Source organism: Equus caballus, chromosome 17, assembly GCF_041296265.1.
Source record: "Equus caballus isolate H_3958 breed thoroughbred chromosome 17, TB-T2T, whole genome shotgun sequence".
NCBI lineage: Eukaryota > Metazoa > Chordata > Mammalia > Perissodactyla > Equidae > Equus > Equus caballus.
In genome coordinates, this window is record NC_091700.1 from 88608842 (window position 1) to 88630703 (window position 21862).

General features: G+C 41.9%; 1 protein-coding gene across 46 annotated transcripts in view; it reads right to left on the reverse strand.

Moving 5' to 3' along the window:
- The window catches only part of DOCK9 (dedicator of cytokinesis 9), a 269635-nt gene that overhangs the window by 137520 nt on the left and 110253 nt on the right, over positions 1 to 21862 (reverse strand). For all 46 annotated transcript variants that reach the window (XM_070239990.1, XM_070239982.1, XM_070239964.1 and 43 more), the window contains exon 2: positions 11067 to 11183. In XM_070239990.1, the coding sequence (XP_070096091.1) occupies positions 11067 to 11183 (117 nt within the window). The remainder of the gene's footprint in view (positions 1 to 11066; positions 11184 to 21862) is intronic.

Consider the following 21862-nt stretch of genomic DNA (forward strand, 5'->3'; position numbering starts at 1 on the left):
CAGGCTTCCTTTGTGGTTTAAAAATTCCACAGTTCTGTGAACATGGAATCCCAAGTCTCTCTCTCTCAAATCATTTATCCAAGTGCAAAGAATTGCTTTATGAGAAACAAAAACATAAAAGACGTCCAGAAAAAAGATGAATACTGTATCTGCTCTGATTTATAGTTGTATTACCCCACTTATTTTTTTAATGAAAGGAAATGTTAGATCAAAAGGAGGGAAGATTCACTATGCAGACTTAAACAAATATAGGCGTGAGTATTAACAAAGACATACTTTTGCGTCATCATTTATTTTTCATAACTCTCTCAACTCATATGATACTGAATTTTTTAATTAATCACTTTACAATGGGCATTAAATTATAACAAAACAACTCTCTTAATTCCTGGTGGAAAGTATGTATATCCATACGGGTGTTTAAAATATCATATTTTATAGGATTCTAATTAAGAGACTGAAACAAAAGGCCCACCCTTCCTCTGGGACCACAAGAACAATGAGCTAGAGACAATATCCCAGAGCGGTGGGTGGGCTGCAACCTGAGCCAGCTCCATGGATCTGCCACAGACTGTCTCCCCATCTCTCCTGTTCAAAGGAGTAAATGGCTGGGAGTGTTCTCTCTCAGACAGAAAAACAAACATCCAGGGTAGCCCAGAAGGGAGTGTGGGCTTCGAAACAGGAAGAGACGGCTCCTTGGATGTTCTAAGAACAACTCCAAGGAGAGGCGAGGCTGTAGTACACCAGCTGAGACACTGAGTCAGAAGAAGCAAAGAATGTTCTCTTCAAGAGGAGGTAACTGGTCAGTAGGCACATGGCTACAGAATGGAGAGAGTAAAAGGAAATTTCCTAGGTACCTGGGGTCTTACCTCCAAGATGGGCCTAGAGGCCTGGAGACAGCCTAAAGTCAAACGGTGCCCGCGGCCCACTCTGACGACCTGTGGGACAGAGAAGCCCAACAGGCTGCAGAGCGTGGTCAACTCCAATCTACCCTTAAGCTAAAACGTGGACTATCTTTGCTTAGCATTGTGTAATTCCATGTAAAGCATCCTGTACTTGTGTTTATTTTTGTGTTGTTTTAATTTACTTAGAATTATCCCTTCAAACCTTTGAGGGCTTGATGCCTTTGTCAGAGAAATAGTACTTTGATCTTCCAGGAGAAGGATAACCTTGGAGTGGGAGTAAAAGGGGGCCAGTGCTCAAAACCCAGGTGGTCTAGTGAGACTGAGCTCTTTAGATTGGCGTCCCTCAGCCTGGCTCATCTCCCTCACCAAACAAGTGAGCCCTGGGTTGGATTTTTATTGTGCTCAGCTTGGCCAAGTGGACAGCATCCACTTAAATGTTCTAAAGTTATCTCGAATTTTCAACTACTGCTATTAGATAGATGGCTCTCAACACCTTCCTTTCATCCCTAGGCCTGAACCAAACCACAGGTATCTCACGTATTGTGGAGTTAGGTCCCTTTGACATCTGCTGGAAATGCCCTCTTGGCTGTATTTGTCTCCACATTAAATGTTTTGTATCCAGTGCAGTATTAAAATTACTGTTAGACAAGTCTGGGAACTTTGCTGTGACTTACTGAGCACAGTGGTAACGAAACCTTTCCAAATATCTGGCAGATGCATTCATTTCAGAGCAGATGACTCACTTTTGAGAGGATTCAGTCCCGAGCTAGGCTGGAAACTGAAATTGACACAGGGCGTTCCCTACATCATTTCGGAGATCAAGTCTTGGCAGCTGACCCACAGTGTTCTACAAAGATCAGACAATTTAGTTTTAGGGAAGCAGTTTCCCGAGAATTCTCAATGTTCAGTTCACTAATAATTAAGAAAATGGACAAAGCATGGGACAAAACAAGGGTCTAGAGAAGGAATTTAAGTTTCTGGAGAGATGTAACAAAAAACAACTCCCAAGCAGCCAATGAAAACATTACAAGGACTCGGCCCTGATGGGGCAGAGAAATGGACCTCTCTCTGTCTCTAACAGCTCCTCTCCAACAGCTCCTGCACGATCCCCAAGCTTCCATCTTTAACCGTCTTTCTCTGTTCCAACTCAATACTCATCCTGTGTCACATCAATGACTTCCCAGCTGTACATCCTGACTATACAATGATTTAGGGTACTCTTGTATGAACCTCAGTGTAGCACCCAAATGGGTATGCTCGCCTTTCCTCTATCATCCCTCTTATCCATTCTCCGCACAGCTGCTAGTCATCTTTCTAAAACTCTTCTCTGATAGGGTCATGCCTCAGCTTAAACTCTTTCAACGACGCCTCACTGCCACCAGAATAAAGTCCAAACTCCTCAGCATGACCTAAGACTTTTGGTGACCAGCTGTACTGACTTTTCTGGATCCTTCTCCTGCCCTTCAGCACATGGGGTACTTCTGACTCCTTAATGTATGGGGCCATCTGCCTGGCTGCAGAGCTGCTCCTACTGACATGAGGGCTCCTGCAGCAGTTACCCTCGATTAGCATGCCTGCCATTCTACTGAATTACTCAACAACCTTCCTGTATCTCCTACCAGACTTGAGAACCACAGACTATGCTATTATCTTTACTTCTCCAACACCCATCATAACATCTGGCACAATATAAATGTTTGTTGAGTGAATGGGAAGTTGGGATTTTAAAATGGGGATGGTTCTATTTAGTTGTGAGATCACTTGGGGTTCCAAATGAGATAGTGTCTCAGCAACTGGTGAGGCATCTGGCAGCTTCCGTCACCACATAATGTCCTGTTTCCTAAAATGTCATATACATTTATAAATTTCAGTAGACCTTTGAGAGTCATAAAAATTTCATTCTGCTCCCTTCTCAAACCTCCAAAATTATACATTACATAATTGCCTGTCCAAGTGCAGCAAGTTATAACTAATTAAGCTAAATGTTCAGAATCCTTAATGCCCAGACTCATCAATTAAGTTCAGTTTTTAAAGAAATTTGTTTGTTTGTTTATGTTTGGTTTGGTATTACAAAGAAGCTTATTTTTAATCACTTCTTAACCTACCACTGCAAAAGTGAGAACAGGGGGGTATCCAGAAAACCAAGAATGTCCTTGTGGTCATTCAGGGGACAAGTGGCAAGTCCAGCTTCCCCCGTAGTAAGAGGCTCAGCCTCTCCACACTACATGACTTTGCAACTAAAAACTGCCATCTCAAAAATAAACCTACATTACCTACAGGAGAAGAAAGAGGCTGCAATAAGCTTCCTAGTCCCTCAGCTCCCTCTCTGCCAACTGAAAGACATCAGCCAAGGCATGCAAAAAGCTTTCCTGGATGGTGGTGTCTCTTTGGATTCTCACACATCTATGAGAATCCAAATTTTAGAGCAATTGTTATCTCTGAATTACAGTTAAGAAATGTGAGTTTTAGGAAGGTTTATTGCTTACCTAAAAACACAGATTAGTAACAGAGAGACCTGGGGCTAAAACCTAGGGTCATATGACTAAATCTTGGGTCTTGCCACTACCCCTAATGTCCAGAGCACCTGCCATGCCTCTGATTCATCTGTATTCCATTTGATAATATAACCTTGAGAAATGTATAAGCAAATATAGTTTCTTTTGTTTCCTAGTTGTCTGCATATGGCTCTGTATGTCCTTCTTTAGAATGCAATTCTAGTTGTTAAAAAGACCATAGTTTTGTGTGAACACCTAGCATGGTGAACATGCCTCATGTTAAAACATGTCCATTATTTACACATTCCAATATACCGATGAACTTTCAGGAAGGCATACTCCCTCATGTGCCCTTCATCATTCACATGCAAGGTTTATCTTGTGCCTAGAGGATAATTTCACTCAAATCCCTCTGTGCATTAACCAGCACCACCACCACGCTCGTCTTGTAAGAGCAGCACTTCAGCTCCTAGGATGCCATCCAAAGTCTTATCTTAAACAGTGGAGCAGAGGTTATCCTTTGCAGATAAAATGCTAAGTAGATTCGAGGACTTCCGACATCACAGAACTTCAGTGAACCTCCTGAATTTGTCCTCTCTGGTCTCAATACACACTCAGCGTGCACACTCAGAGTGCTGCTGCACAATCCATGCAGGACACACCTGGCAGTATCCAGGTTCTGCCAGGCAACTGTGGTAGAAAAAGGCAGAGGTATGGACCCAGCAGGACCCTTTCAGGTTGTAGGAACCATAAAGATTTTGTGTGTAGTAGTATGTTAAATGGCATCTCATAATTCTGAGGCCAAAACCTCAATTTATTTTTCTTTAAGGACTTTTGTTTTTTGTGGTTGCATGCAAACATATTATGCCTCCTTCTCGTCTACTCCTCTGATCTGCCACCTTTGGATATGCTCTTACCACCTCAAAGGCAGCTGGTGCCAAGATCCCAAAGTCATCCATGCATTCAATGCATATTAAGTGCTTACCATGGATATGCCTTTAAGTTTGGTGAGCTGAACAAGAAGGTTTTAAACAAATTAAGGAACAAATGTAACAGTCAAGGTAATAATAATAACCGAATGTTCTAAATCACCTTTTCCTGTCACATTGCTAGTAAGAAAAGAAGGTTACAATACAGCCATGCATTGCTTAATGACTGGGATATGTTCTGAGAAATGTGACCTACCTTTTAAACTTACTTTTTAAACAATCACTGGGGCTACTCTCCTAGGTAATGGACTTGAGAGAGCAAGGACAGGATCCGGAAGACTCATATGAGGCTCTTGCATTAACCAAGGCAAGAAAGGATAAAGGCTATGGCCTTGGTGCAGCGGTGGGAATACCAAATGATGACTCTTACTGTTACCCCACACCAGCCTATTCCCATTGCCTGCTTTCCAAATCCTCCTCATTCTCCTTCAAGCGGCACCTCTCCTTGGCCAACCTGACATTAGCTCCCTCAGCCCAATACACCTCTAAATTTCTCCATACCCAATCCTCTCCTTGCTGTTCATAGATAGAACTCTTTCTCCTTCCTGAACTCTTCCCCCAAAGACCCTTAATTCCATCCCCACTAATCCCTCAAGAGCCTTTGCTTCAAAACACATCCCCATAATATCTTGTATCCTCAATCTCGTCTACATTTCTGGACTTCCCTCTCATTTCCCCAATCCTGATTAAACCTCTTGTTATCGACTGGAGTCACGAGGATTCCTTCTCTTTCCTACTATTTAGGTAATGCTAACCTCTGTGTCCCCCCACTCACTTCCTCAGCCCTGCCTTGAAACTGTCTTCTTTGGCAATGACGTCCTAGTTACCAACTCCAATGACCTTTCTCTCCACCTCATCAGCAGGAGCACAGGACTGTCTGCCCTTTCTGCTTGCTTCTTCAAACTCCTCTCCCTGCTTCCAGGACCCTGCAGTTTCCTGCTTCTTTCCCATGCTTTCTGTCTCTGCTTTCCGCCTCCCTTTTTCCTAAGTAAAGGCGCTCTCCAAGACATAGTCCCCGTGGAGGCACTGTCATGCTTCTGAGCCCAGACCTCCTCTTTAACTCTCTTAAGCAGCGACTTCTGTATTTCCAACCACTTACAGGACTCTTAGCACCCAGATGTCCCACTATCTCAAACTTGATATTCCTAGATAAATTCCCATGAGACTCAATTTGTCCTGATGCTAGTCACATTCTTCTTATTATTATTAATATTAACTATCTCTTCCCCTAAGTCTTGAGCAATTTGAAAGCAGGAACCCCTGTATTATATTTATACTCTAAGCATCTCACGAGGCTGAGCCCTTTGCACAAATAGTACACCTATAAATTAGAATCTAAATACAAACACTCGTCAACTCAGCTGATCAGTGCTATCTGAAAAATAAGCTTTTCTTTTTAAGGCATATTTGATAATGAAACAATGATCTGTCACTGTTTTCTGTAATAGTCATTACTTGAATTAGAATTAAAATCTCATCTACTGAAGGTCTGCGCAATGTCAATTCAGAAATACTATTAATCCAGATTTTTCAGGTATATTCAATCGTAGACGTGAATTAATATCCCAGAAACCATAATATTCACAGAAAGTTACATTGTTGGCCACTGAATTCTGACTGACAAAAATTTCGAGGAATTTATCAAAAGAACATTTTTCAATACAAAGCCCAAACGAAGTACTAAGAAGATTTTTTTGGCAGTATATAATAAAAAGTGAGGACAAAACACTGTGAAAAAACTGTTTTCTTTTCAAAAGGACAGATGGGAAATGAGATCAGGGACTTCCAGGCCCTTTGTAAGTAGCTGGGCCTGGCTTCCTTTTCAGGTCAGTGGTTTGTAGATCATTATCAGTCTCATGTAAGTAGAAGAGGAAAAGAAACAGAGGAAAAATAAAAATCAGGATGTTATTTAAAAGGAAATGGATTAACCACATTTTTCTATACAATGCTGAGAACACTCTAGGATTCTCCTGTATCTAAACATTTCCAAAAGTGAAAATTTTTAGGATTTCCAATTCTTAATAATCTTTTCTCTGTATTCTCATCTTTTCTTTTAAATGCTCCTGCTAAGAGATTTGATAGTGATAATACATCATGAAACGTCAGTAGGAAGAGCACCTGAGAAATCACTCCTCACCTGACGTTGCACACAACTTTAAGGATGATGACAATTTCACATCCACATAGCACAGAAATCCTGTAACAACATGCTTTTTTTAAGTTGTGGTAAAATATACATAAAATTTACCACATTAACCATTTTTAAGTGTACAGTTCAGCAGCATTAAGAACATTCTCAATGTTATGTCCATCCACAGAACTCTTTTCATCTTGCAAAACAAACTCTGTACCCATTAAACAACTCCTTATTCCCTCTCCCTCAGCCCTTGGCAACCACCATTCTAACTTTCTGTCTCTATGAATTTGACTGCTCTAGGTACTTCATATAATTGGAATCACACAATATTTGTCCTTTGGCGACTGGCTTTTCATGTAGCATAATGTCCTCAAGGTCTATCCATGTTGTGGCATGTATCAGAATTTCCTTCCTTTTTAAGGCTGAATAATATTCCATTGTGTGCATAATACTACAATTTGTTTAACCATTCATCCACAGATGGACACTTGGGTTGTTTCCACCTCTTGGCTATGGTGAACATGAATGTACAAGTATCTCTGAGTCCCTGCTTTCAATTCTTTTGGGTACATCACCAGAAGTGGAATATGACATGCTTTTTTAATTTCTTCCATACAAACTCTATGCCTTGTTAGCTTATGTCAAACACCAAAGTCTAATTTTTGTGAAATATAAATGATATGTATAAATTGTCTCTCACTATCTCTTATTATTTACTACCTTTTCCATATTCTATCACTTTCATAACTGCACAAACATTAGTAAGCTGTGGAACAATCTAGGATACAAGAAGCTTGGTGGATCGACGGCAACAGTTAAGAACGTCACCACCACCAGCTTCATCTGGGAAATACTTGAAGGAGAATCATGACCAGAAATCAATGGCCAGACCCACATGGAGTCCTGGGCAATTACTTTCAGTTACACATAGATTTGTCATTTCTTAAACTACAGATTAACTTACACTTCTTGATCTAAAACATTTTAATCATAAAGGTTAGCACCTCTGTCTAACTGCCTAGTAAAGTTTACCTACAGTTTACCTATGGAAAAGTAAGTGCTCAGACTTAACGCCAAGTTAACTTGATGAACACGAAACTCTACGGTTCATTAGTCAGCTGAAAGTATGCTCCTTTTAAGACTCTATTTTGCCTCCACTTTTTTATTTCAGAAATTATCTAATTTCCACCAACCAAATCATTGATAAGGCATAAAGCTTTACAAATCTAGTCACCAGCACTTCCACATGTACTCAGTGATATTCATATTTACCTCCTGAATCAAACAAAACTACCTACTATTCATAATAATTTCACTAATTTTAAGTGAAGCCAGAAGTATCCAACCCTAGTACCCAGTGTGCAGAGCTTATGTGGATGTGGACAGAGATGGGAAGGGTGGGAGGACAGAGAGGCACAAACACCTGCCTGAGTCTTCCTCAGGGCCACAACACAGGTGGTGACACTTGAACACAAAAAGCATAAGAAGCCATAGTGAAAAGCCCAAGACAACGTACTTAGGTATTAATGGACACAGTGTAGACAGCAAGCATTAGAGGAATTAGGAGAATGGGAGGAAAATCACTGTGGACTTGACCAGCTTCAGAGACGTGAAATCTAAAGTCACCTTGGAAGAGCAAGAAGTTTCCAGAAGGATGAAAAAGAAGGGATGATATTGCTGGCAAGGAGAACCACAAAGCCAAGACAGAGACAGAAGAGAACAGATCGCCGAGCGCCAGGTCTGATTCTGAAAAAAGATGTGCAGTCAGCTAGTGAGGGCTGTATTAGCTATGGCATTCTTGTCCCTGGCTGTGGCAGATAAAATTTTACTTCACTAATATTCTGATGGCTGAGAACTATCCTTTTGTTTTGTAAAATCCACATTTACATCACGTCTCTCAGTTTTTTTGTTTTAAACATTCTTCCCCCACTCTTAGGCAAGTACATCTGACAGACAAAGCTTCTCTCCAAAAGACTCGTTTTCAAAGAACACTCCAACATCCTCAGGAGCTGATGGATAGCAACACACGTCCCACTCTAGAACTGCACAGATGGATCCTCACTATTCACACATATTTTGGAAAATTATCATCCTGAATATATTTGACAGAACGTCACCAAAGTTTTATTATTTTAATAGTTAAATAATATTGCTTAATTAGTAAGGGTAGTACTGCAAATTAACCCCCAGCATGCATTTTGCTCACTATTTGACCCATTTCCTAACCAATTTGCTATCTTTTTTCCATATGAAATAAAATACTTTCCCTTGATCTAATTTGTTCCCTCTGCCTCTAATAAGACAATAATTCCACTCCTATTCTGCCTAAAAAAATAAGGACAGACAGAAGGAATCTGTGGCACTGCCAAAACATTTTGCTCATTCAACTAACTAGACAGTAATTAGAATCACCAAGACAATTCAGCAAAAATGTACAGTGTAAATGCCCTTACTTGATTAGAATAGGGAAGTCTCCAAGAAAACAAATAACAGCATCCAAACTTGAATAGGGCCCATCACAATTACTGTGATGGGGATCAAAGCTGAAATTTAAGCTCCTTAATCTTTGGAAAGACTTCCTGAAAACAGAAAATATTACTCGCCCATTCAATTCCGGTCAGCAAAATGTCTTTCCTAGCATCTTTGCCTTTCCTAGAATATTTGTGCCTGGTATCCCCAGAGAAGTAGTTACAGGTGAACAGGACAAAGGAGTTTTTCTCAAAGTTTCAACCATCTGATTCTACAGCTGCTTAAACATCCAGGTTCTTTGCCCCTGAGCTAAAAGATGACACTAAATTACCTGTATCTTGTTTCTTTGGTTTGTTTGCTTCTTAAGCATTTTATCTCAGAGCTGCAAACACAACTTTGCATTCTAGGTTGCAAAACTCAAAATAACTTTGTTACTCTAATTAAAACCCAGAAGAATACATACTTCATGCTCAGAGAAACTTGAGATAACCTTTAGCTTCCTCAGAGCACACTACAGGAAAAATATGTCAACATGGAGTATAATTTGTAATCATCGGATTTAACTTCTCATGCTAATACATTTGTTGCCAAAACCACAGGCGAAGGCATCATTCTGATATTTCCATTTATTTGTCCTTTAAATGGGTAGTCTATTCATGCAATGAAGCTTTCAAAGCATTATATTTTGGGGCATGATCTGAAACCATTTATCAGTGGAGCACACTTTGGCAGCAGCATCACACTAATGGCCAATTTCAATCCCATGGCATTCCTTATTTTTCAGGAAAGAACTAAAGAATAATCATTTTCTCCACATGAATCTCTAACAAGTTAGAAAAAGTGAACATTTGTGAAAATTCTCACCTTTGCTGTAAAGTGGAGACTCCTAAATTTGGTGGGGGGAAAAAACTTCAAGGAATATAATTTAACAATTGTTATTAACATGGAAGTTTTGAAAGACAATTCAGTATGCAAAGAACTGTATATAGTAGGTTATGTTCTGGGGAGTGGGATTAGAAAGAAGGTGGTTGGAGGAGGCTTTTAATGTCAAGGATTTCAATAGCCCTTGTTGTTGCCTTTTTTTTTTTTTAACAAGTATGTAGTACTTTTCAAGTTAAACAACAAAGAATCAATGAAACTTAAGAAAAAAAATAAGGCAGCACAATTCACAGAAGTCAGGGCTTGGATGGTAACAGCATGAGGTAGAGAAGCATGGAGGTAGAGGAGAAGGAAGCGCCAAGATCAGGTCCTAGGCAAGCGCGGGAAGCAACCAGAACCTCCAAACAGACCAAGGTGACTAGGTGGCCAGGCATCTAACACCACTGTACGGGATTCCTGGAGGAAGAATGTTATTCTGCTCCTCACTAGCCTCAAAGCTCTTGTGGGTCATTCAGCCACAGGCCATAATCAGAAAGGCTTCAAGCAACAATCTAGAGAGCAGCTCACAGCAGGAACCATCTCTGCTGGCAGCTACTGAGCTTCAAGGAACAGCACCTGCCACTGCACCAGAGCGGGAGATGCTAGGACACTCCTGATAATCCCCAAACCCTTCTCTGTGAGCCCACAATTCAGGGCCTCTCTCATTGCAGTCTCCCAGAGTGCCATCCCAAAAGGATGCACGACAAAATCCTCCATGGCTCCCCAGCAAATCCCATCCTTAAGACTTAAACATTTAGCAAAAACCCTAAATTCCTCTCCAAACAAATCTCATAAGACATAGGAGGCACTTCCGTCTATGATATCATCCCAGAGTACAGTGCTTCTATTCAAGATAAAACACACACTTGAAAAAAATGTCACACATATGTGTTATATATACATACCTGTGCATATATCTGCATATTCATCTCTGCATATATATGTGCAAAAATAATACCATTAAAAAAAAACAACTCATAAAAGAATGCCTGGATGAATACAACGACATAACTTTTCTCTCTTAAATATCAACTGCTTTTCATCTTTTAAAAATCTTAAATTAACTAAAGAAATAATAAATCAATAGATAGAAAAGAATTTTTTTAACGATCAACCACGTGGTTCTATGTATAGAAACTTAAAAGGGACCTACCTGGAAGTCATCATAAGGGAAGAGCAGCATCTCCCTTAAACAATCATTCAGGATCTGTGTCTTCTTCTGGACGATGACATTTTCATAGTCAAGTGGCTCAATCAGCTTTGGCTTTGCCTGGAAGGTGGAAAAGATAAGCAATTAAAATTCTTATAGATAAATGCAATTTCTTACAATTAAAGAACTTTATACATTCTACTTTATATGTGTTTGGTTTTTCCAACTTTTCTATAAGAATGCATTCATTTTGCTGTCAGGAAGAATCAGAAACAAGAGGTAAAAGCTGTTTTCAAAGGAACAGAAGACTTTTCACAGCACTCTGTTTACATATAGTCATGTTCGTTCAGACACTGCAGCACAAAGGAGGCTATGGAGTCTGCTGGAGCTTCCAGTCATGTCTTGGGTCACCCCTGGCTAGGTCAGTCCCCTTCCAAACCTTAGGCTCTGCCAGAGCTGCCTTGCTTAGCAGTCCAGCCAGTGAAGGTTGGATGCCCACAGTGGCTCCAGTCATGACCATCCTTTCTTGGCCCAGGGCTTAAAACATCCACAGGGCTCACTATTTCATATAAGAATCTACAGAACACATCTCTGAGTCTCAAAATACCCCTGTCTATTCTGAAATATCTACAACTTACATATGTAATACCTACACCCAGAAAAATGTGGGCTGGACCAAAACCAGGCAAGCAGCGGGGAGAACGTACTACTTGAACCAGGGCTCTTGCGTGAACCTCAGGGAGTAGGAATGGCCATCCCTGGCATGCACTGAGCAGAAGAAAGAGGCAACGAGCAAAGAGGGGAAAGAAAAGAGAGAATACACCTTTTCTAGCTATTTCCAAAGTTAGCGTTCTTAGTAAAAATCTCTTTTATCTATTGCCAGTCATTGCCACGGTGTTGACTGATCACTTCCCACGTGGAAAGCACCGACTGGGCTAGGTTGGGGATAAAGAGACAGATTCAACTAACTATAGCACAGTATGCCAAGTGCTAAAATAGGCACACACACAGAGCATGATTACTTTTTGAAACTATTATTAAAAAAACATCGATATTCATAATTTCAACAAATGATATATGTATTAAAGTGACAATTAATATAAGAAATATATTAAAACCATCTGGTATGTAGCATCTAAATTAGGTATTGTGACTGAGGCTGCTTGCTATATGTTCTTAAAATCTGCCTTGTTTCCTTCCAAATGCAGCTGGACTGCATTTCCCAGCCTCCCCGTGGTTCAGTGTTGTCATGTGACTGTCTTCTGGTCAATGGCATGTGAGTGGAAGGGATGTGGCCATTGCCACGCTTGGCCCATAACAGCCTCTGCCATAGACTGAACATTTCTGTCCCCCACAAATTCCTGTTTTAAACCTAATTGCCAGTGTGACAGTACTGGGAGATGGGGCCTTTGGGAGGTGATTAGGTCATGAGAATGGAGCCCTCATGAACGGGATTAGTGCCCTTATAAGAGAGACTCCCAAGAGCTCTCTTGTCCCTTCTGCTATGTGAGGACACAGTGAGAAGATGGCCTTCTATGAAACAGGAAGTGACCCTCACAAGACACTCAGCCTGCCAGCACCTTGATCTTAGACTTCCCAGCCAGCCTCCAGAAATGTAAGAAACAAATATCTGTTGTTTAAGCCACCCATTCTGTTGTATTCTGTCAAAGTTGCCCAAACTGACTGAGACAGTCTCTCTCCCCTGCTCTCTCCTTACTTCCCTCTGCCAGCAGCACTGACTCAGGAGGCCTGAGGAGAGGGCGGAGCCCCAAGACAGAATGAGCCTGGATCCTGAATCACCCTGCAGAAGGCTGCCTGCTTAAAACCGGGGCTGAAATACCCGATGAGCAAGAACTAAATCATCTACTGTGTTAGGTCGCTGAGATTCTGGAGTTGCTTCATCAAGCAGTCAGCTTGCTCTGACTATATACATTTAATGCTCATATTTAACTCAAATTACTTGACTTAAGGAGACTCTGAAAAATGTTTTGACAAGCTAAGAAAAAACAAAATGCCCAAATAAGTGTATAAATACTATAATTAGGCAAAATATATGTTTATGGGCAGAGACTAAAAAATTTGCAATATCAAAAACAATTAAAGCTATCATAGTGAAAGGGTAGGTTACTTCTTACATTTGTAATGCTACAGATTTTACAATCAAACAAGGGGAAAACAAAGAAAAAGATTTATACAAAGTATTTTTAAAGTAAGAATTGCCACAAAAAATAACAAAAATATTCTCCAAAATATTTTAATTCAACTTAAATGATTTGTTCCTTTATTTTAGTTTGTTACACTGTATATAGTAATCAGTCTATAAGCACTTATTGGCAAAATGAATAGATGTCATGATTAGTAACTTTCTCCTTAGGAACCATGATTATATTCCTAATAAAACCCAAAGATGCATACAGCCTTCCACGATGACAGAGTTCAGGATTCTGACAGCTAAACTTCCATGACAAAGAAAGCAGACAGAGAGATACTGCAGGATGGGACAGGCACTGCATTCTCCCCTGCCCTATATAGTGTTCAGAACATGACTGCGAACCAGGGAAGTCCAGAGAGGGGGACCTAGTCCTTCACGGCAGCCCTGGGTCGCCAGAACCCTCAGCTGAATCCTTTGGACAGGACCATCAGCTCCACTCCCTCCAGGCCACAGGGTAAGGTCAACTGGCTTGTCAGAAAACAGTGCCACGATGGTAGCCCTTGTTAGAAGAGGGCAATGGAAAGGACACTGCTGAGACAGGGACTTTTCTCAGCCTGCAATGTTTGGGGTTTTTTTGCCTTGCTTCTACAGCACAGCAGCCAGTGGGGGCTTTCTCTGAGAGAGACCCAGGGCCTCACACCCTTCAGAAGTTGCACAGACACCCTAGCAAGTGGTTCCCTGTCCTCCTACAGCATGTCAGCAAACTTCTCCAAACATCCAGTGACCACAGCCACACTCCCTCCACCCATGCCTGGATCCTAGCATCGGGTACAAGTGACGGCCTCTTCCAAGTTTGTTCTTTTCTTGGCTCTCTGCTCCCTAAACAGTCTTATATTCTTAGGGCAGGGGTTGGCAAACTTTTTCTGTAAAGAGCCAAAGAGTAAATATTTTAGGGTTTGCTGGCCTTACGGTTTCTGTCACAACCAGAAAATTCTGCCATTGCAGGGCAAAAGCAGCCATAGACTGTAAGTAAGTGGACCTGGCGGTATTACAATAAAACTTTATTTACAAAAACAGGCAACAGTCAGATTTGGTCCAAGGGCCACAGTTTGCTGACGTACTCTTTAGAGTTATCTTTACCCCCTCATAGTTAATCCCCTTTTTACCAATTTAATAATTCTTTATATTAATTTTCTATGTGCAATTAACTGATGTGTTTCCTGTCTCTGGACTGATACAGACAACACGTTTACAACTTCTTAAATGTATTCAATGATTATGTCTCACTTATTTGACTAAACTTGGATTGTCTAAAAGGCTTAATAAATGAAAACTCTAAAAGTATTCATAGGTCAGTTTTGCCTATTTAGACACCAAATAACGCTTTTGTTACTTAGATGAATTATTGTTTTTGCCTGAAGGTATCCTAGAAGTATTTAATGACAGAATGTAATGTTGTGGACATTAAGACCACGTTGCTTTTGTGTGCTACTGTTAATTTTCAAAATGTTTTCACACAAATGACCACACTTAATCCACTGTTAAATTAATTCAACAAGGAGGCCACTACACTGAGAGGCTCCAATGACATGGCGGCCTATGTGAGCAAACAAAAATCTAAACCTGTAAATGCCTCACAGTTATGAAATTGAAACCTAAGGACAATCAATCACAAACAGCCAACTACGTTCTAAGCTATAGAAAATCAATAATTTCCTTTCTTCGCTTCCACACTTTTTCTATACTATAAGTCTCTCCCCAGCTCCTGTGGGCAGAGCGCTCCTAACCACATCCTGTTTGGTGCTGCCCTATTTGAGTCAATTTTTGCTCAAATAAACTCTTAAAATGTTTAATATGCCTTAATTTATATTTAAACACCACTTACCACCACTATAAGGTAGGCATGGAAACATCACTCCATTTTACTAAGGCTGGAAACTAAGGATCACGACTTGAGCTAATTGCCTGAAGGGTCTGACCAAGTAACCAGCAGACTGGATTAGAATGCAGTCTTCTGTCCAATAGAACTCTTTCTTCTCCAGGCTGCCCTGTTAATGGTCTGTGCTCACCAATGCTCAACCATAGTAAATGTGTGCAGAGTTTAGAAGCCAACATTTCTGTTACAGCCTGATGATGCATGTTAACCAGGAAAGCCCACAGGATGGATTTCAACAATAGGGAAAGCCGATGGGAGAATGACATGTCTTTTTTGGTCTCAAGGATTGAGAAGACTTGAAACTTGTACAAATCTTTAGGTCATTTAATGAAATGACTCCTTGAGACCTAATTGGGCAGAGGTCATCAGCAGCTGCAGGGAGCACTGTCCAAACAGAATCACTGACTCCAAGGAAAAGGGGTCAACTGAGAGCAACTTGCCCACTACCTAAGTTAGGAACAAGGCAAAAAGCTCTTACTTCAAATACAAATAACTGCCACAATGCTCCCCTCCATACATGGCCTCTACAGGGAGGAAAGAAAGAAACTATCAGAGGAGAAAGGCTTAGAATGGACATTGGTGAGGGAAGACAGGTAAAGGGACAAAAAGAAGAGAGGGGAGGAAGAGACAAAAGGGACAGAGACCTTGGGGTGGAGAAGGCAGAAGATGCAGAAGTGGAGAAAACATAAGAAAGAAGATAAAGATAGAAAAAGAAGATACAAAAAAGAAATGACAGAAGAAAGGGGCTTGGGAGCCCCGAGGGAAGTCACGTCTCTGCACCTACTCAACTGCGAGTTGACAATATAATCACCTATTTTCTACTCTTCTTTAAGCTGATGATTCACTGGTTACAGCTGTTCACTATTCTTCAGCTCCACTAAGTTTTTCCAGGTGCTCACATGAGTGGGAGGCAGCCCACTAGGGTAGGGAACTGACTGGTGACAGGGACATCACACTAACAGCAAAATGAAATTAAGCTAATTACCAGACAGCCAGTCCCCCACTCCTGGCTAAGAAGAAAGAGGCTTAGCACAGACCTGGCACACAGCCTCAGCTTTAAAGCTATCTCAACACGCTTAAATTCAATCTTTCTCCTGGTGACACAGCTCCAAGAGCTAAGTTCTTCATTTTCTATCTTCAAAAGAAAGATTCTGGGCCCAGAATTACCCAAATCAACCAGTGATCATAGGTGGAATTGCTCCCAGGCCATCAGAACCACCATGTTTTGAAACCCTGAGAATTCACCAGTTTGAATTTTAAATATTCACGCACACTGTGTTTCCCTAAGTATGATGGGGCTGAGCCAGCTCCTGAGTCTGCCACATTCAGAACCTACACGGTGCGTGATTATACTGCTTTTATAGTGTGTGAAAAAAGTAACTCCATCTAGACACAAGCCCTCAGCTTTCTCTCTCATTTGGAGGTGAAAAGTCTTTATCTGTGAATATTCATTTCTCAGGTTATTATGAAATCAGAAAGAAAGAGGACTGTGGTACTTTCAGTTCACAACAATCTACAGCAGTGGTTTTCAAAGTGGGGTCCCAGGAACAGCACCATCAGCATCACCTGGGAAGTTGTTACAAATGTAAATTCTGAGGCCCTACCCCAAAGCTCAATCAGGAATTCCAGAGGTGGGCACCAGCTATCTGTGCTTGAACAAGCTCTCCAGGGGATTCTGAAGAACACTCGGTCTATGATGATGCCCGAGAAACCGTGTTAGAATTTGTAAACTCATGGATAAAAAAGGAACAAGCCCACTGCTGAGCTTCTTGACCTCCTTGGGATTACAGAGCCCTTTGAGAGCCTGGTCTCCACCCCAACCAGAAATGTACATACACACTCCTTTCCAAATCTCATACAGTTTTGGGGAGAAGGTTGTCATTCCCTGGAGAAGAGCCATGGAAGACACCCTGGACTCGTAGGAGAGGCAGGCCAGTAAACACTTAATTCATTATAGTGAGAGGTGCTGGCAGGAGTTAAACACAGAGGTGAGGGAGGAGGTCGAGCAAATTGCTGTCCATGGGCTGTGGAGTTTCCTCACCTAACCAGGGAGGTGGTGCTTCACCAGCGCCAAAGGAAGAATGAGAATTCTTCGGGTGGGCAAAGCTTTGCACTCCTTAACTTGACAACGCAGCCCTCCTCAGCTAGGCAGATGTGAGGGTTCTGGTCACGTCTCTACCCCGGGGGCTCAAGAATTAGCAATGCGGTTCACCATTTCTGACGTGAGCCCGCTCCTGTCACCCCCTCACACTTCTACAGTTGTCACAGTCCTACAGCCCTGCAGGCAGCAGCCTACAAATATTTTATTTTAGCAGAAGAATCCTTCATCTAAAAAACAAATCTCACAGACAAATATGCCAAAAAAGTTAAAGCCAAATTGCTCTAGTCCCAGAGCCTCCAGTACTTGGCCACCACCTCCCTCAACCCAGTACAAGGTAGCCTCTCCTTTCTCTGACTGCTGCACCCCTGGTGAGTAGCAGTCCTAGCATGCAGTTCTTTCTGCCCTGGACTGAAATGACCCTGAACAACTCACCTCCTCAACTATCAGTGTTGTGGAACAGGGCTGGGTCTCGTCATCTCTGTGCCCCCTCAGCGTGTGGCCCAGGACCCAGAGATGTACTGACTATGAGGTTAACAAAGCTTAATGCCCCTCACTTGCATGGACCCCTCTGCAGGCCTCAGGAGAGCCCTCATACACATTCGTGTATAGTTCAATTGTTGCTCAGCATCTTGACTTAGGAAGACTTGCAGGAACGTACCCACTGTGCCAGTCCGCCCAACCTCAAGACTCACGACATGCAGACAGCATGAGGAGCCATATCGCAATACAGATATGTCGCAAGGTGCCTGGTCCCAGACTTACTTGCGTGTATTTGAGACTAGTCACTGCACAAATTGAGAATGCCCAAAAATCATGCAGCTCATGTATGAAAGAAACCTAACAGAGGTTTATCCAATCCTAAAAATTTATGTGATGTTACCAAATATTGTGAAACTAGAAGCAAACTTTCTAAACTATCATTAATAAAATGCAAATTTTGACTAATCATGCTAAGGGAAAGATTCAACAATCTATTCTTGCAATACAGAATAACACAAAATCATGATCATATGAAGAGGTGATGAGAATATGAAACCAAAAAACGTAGGAGAGAAACTATTATTGAGGTGTGTCAAGAGTTTCACTGATAAAAATACTGTTTTCCCAGATTTCTAATGTTTATGGTTTAAGTTAGCTTTTTAAAATTTGTAATTTGTTGTGATTTCTTAGATTTCAAATTCTAAATAAATATTCACTTCCATGCCTTATTTTGTATTTATAATTTTGAATTATTTTTCTTAAGGCCCCCAAAATTCCATAAGCTTCATCTCTCACAAAACCTAGATCTGCCCTGATAGGGCCATATATACCACGTGGATACTGATCCAATGAAGGCAGTAGAGAACAGTGCTTAAGAAAGCTGAGCTTTCCTATGGGGCCATTGTTGAGCTCCACAGAGTCAATGCACGTAAAATGCTTAGCAGAGCATGGCAAACAGTAAGCACATAATGAACGTAGTTATTATTACTATTATTATTAAATGTGTTGCTTGCATGACAATAATCTTAGATTTTTGAGTGACCACTCCACGTACATTCAATTTTACCAATCTCTTTACAAAAACTTTCCTCCACTCTCTAGGAACATATGAAATAAAACAGACAACAATGGCAGGGACTTTCACAAAGAAGGAAAAACAAAAGACCAAGTATAGAGGAAACTGTATAATAAATAGAGATGACACTGGAATTCAGGGACTGAGCCCAAAATAAACACAAATAGATGCTTACATTATGAACTGAATTGAGCATTGATGAAGTCTATGTCAGGAAGGATTGAAAAGAACAACAGTTGGGGGTCAGGGTCTACACTCAGAGCACTCAGACCCACTCCCACTAGGGCAGCTCTATGAGAGCAGCGGGGTCTAAGATTCAAAGGAAGAGGGAGGCAGGAGGAAAACCCAAGGGACACTGCTCTCAGAGGGTTATGTGGCACTTACCCAGGGGCGAAAATGGAGGCAGACTCAACTGGGGAGTCTAGCAGGCCCAGAGCCCACAGACAGTTTTCTAACAAAGAATCAAAACCCTGGTTTCCACGGAGGAGACCCAGAGGAATAGCCTGAGGCCAGGGCCACATGATCAGAAGAGTGGAGAGAAGGAGCTCATCTGGAGGGACAACATGGGCAGAGGTTAGCCACTGACTGATGTGGAGGTCCACCAGTCCCCACTACCAGTCAAGGCAGCGGGCAGCAGAGCAAACCTCCAGTGATCATGCAGCCCCCACGGATGCCAAAGAGCATGATCCACATGCCCTGCCCGTTAGTCTCCCTTGGAGGCTCTCTGAACTCACTCTCTCCCACAGTGCTTGCTGCTTTGGTTCTGGCTGCTCAACATCCATGCAAATTGAAATTCCAGAGCCGCAGGCAAGCACAAGCCATGGAACCTTCTCAGCGCCAGGAAAATGAGATTCCTCTGGAATCCAACAGAACTGGAAAGTGCCAGCCCACAAATAAGTTCAATTTTGGCCCAACATGTATGAAGCCTCAAAAAACATGAGAAGAGCTTTGCAAAAAGACTTATTGATTCCATTGCTCTTCCCTCTAACACGATAGCTTCCCGTGAACTTTCTAGTTATTTCTTGCCTTTGTGTCTCTGGTAATTAAATGTTCACACAAGCTGAAACCCCAAATGCCACTTCTTGAAATAGCAAACTAAGGAAATGGCAACTCTTGGAACATTCTATTTTAAGAAATGAGAAATTCATCGTTTCTGCTTACAAAAAATTTAGGACTTCCTTGATTTATCTGCATGGTTATAAAAGCTACTTGATTGACTGAGACAAAGATCCTTCACGAAACTTAGTCCATGTTTACAACGGTGTACTTCTTAACATTGCCAACAGGACACCAGCACTGTTCCTGGGGACAGGGACAATGCAACTTGTGATAAGAACGAAGGGGCTTCTGAAGCCAGATGTTAATCAGCGTGGCCCCATGAACCTTCTTGCACTACCATCCTGCTCATGACTCTCACTCACTACATACTCCCACCAAGAACTTCTTAAAGTTGTCAAATTTGAAGAAAGAATCCTCATTTTCCCAAAAGTAGGGTGGGCACAGGAAATTAACAGCTGCCTCTCTTCTTCTCATGCAAATATTATTAGCAGTTACGTGTTCCTTCTTTCCAGAGAGTTTTACTGAGCCTGTCCATGTACACTGTGCCAGGTTCTGGGACACCAAGATGAAAAGGACACAGTGCTTGCCCCCAGAGAGCTCACAATCCAGATGGGAGACAGATTTGTGAACAATTAGAACAGAATGACTGACAGCAATGGGAACCCAGAACTGGCATCTGACCCACTAGAATGAACCTGACTTCCCCCCAGCTGCATTACAAGCTCCACGAGGACAAAGATTTCTCTATTTTACTCACTGCTACCACCAGCACCTAGAACAGAACGTGGCATAGCACAGGCTCTCAATAAACATGTGCAGGATGACTGAAGGAACCCAACAACGTGGGTGCTTCTTGCAGGAGGTTGTTAGAGCTGAGTCTAAGAGATGAACAGTCAGCCAGGATTCAGAGTGGACTGGGGATTCCTTGTGGAGAAAATGGAGACCCCAGGTATCATGCTCTTGGATGGAACTAGATTTTATGGGGCCTGAAATTTGTATAATCAGAGGGGGAAGGGATTTAAAAATTACAAAATTATTAATATAAAGTTGCTGGAGTCCTTCCCAGGGCCTTGGAAGGGATTTTGAAATGGAAGCTTCGTTAGCTTCAGGATAAATCCTGCTCTGAGCACTGTGAGTTAGGGAAGGAGCAAGCAGTTCAGAAGAGCTGTGGCAGAGCTGCATAAAGGGGGCAGGGTGGCACCAGGCCAAGGACTTGGGGCACAAGTCTCCAGGGGGCTACAGCATCACTGGAAATCCAAGGTGATGGAGAAAAACACATTTATGAGAACTCCTTTCTGAAAAGATATTCTATGTGGCTGCAAAGAATACATGAATAAGCTACTTGAGGTGGGCAGTGGAATGCTCAGATGGACGTGCTTGAGAAACAATGGATGGTTAACTGTAGGGTTTTGGTTTCTCTGCATGGGTGAGCAACACTAAAGTCGGAGAACAGCTCTGAACAAGGCATCCCACTCCACCTCTGCCCCAGGCAGCCCTCAGTCTCTCCTCTAAAATAGTAAACAAATATCTAAATTGTACCTGTTTGAGGGGGTACCAATGATTAGCTCACCTGGGGTGCCCATATGTCTCAAAGCCATCCCTGGACTGCAGCCTGTGGTGAAAGATGAGGCCAGAGTGGCAGGTGGGCCACGTTGAGAAGGGCCCTAAGGAAGCCAGCAAATTGATGCAGGAGCAAGGAGACTGAGAAACATAAAACTGGGTCCCGTACCACGCACCAGCAGTGGAAAATGACATCCCATTAACTTGTAATAGACACATCCTTCTTCCCTTAACCCATGACATTAAAACATAGAAGACCATGATAACCAAAATATGGTCAAATTCTCCAGACTGTTCATCAGCGTGTGCAGGAACAGTGGTCTCAGCAGTTTAGAAGCGTGCTCGTTTAAAAGGAGCAGGAGGCTTGGTAATATTAGAACTAACAATTGTGCAAACACCAGAACCTGAGATTATCTGCTCTAACCCTCTCGTCTTA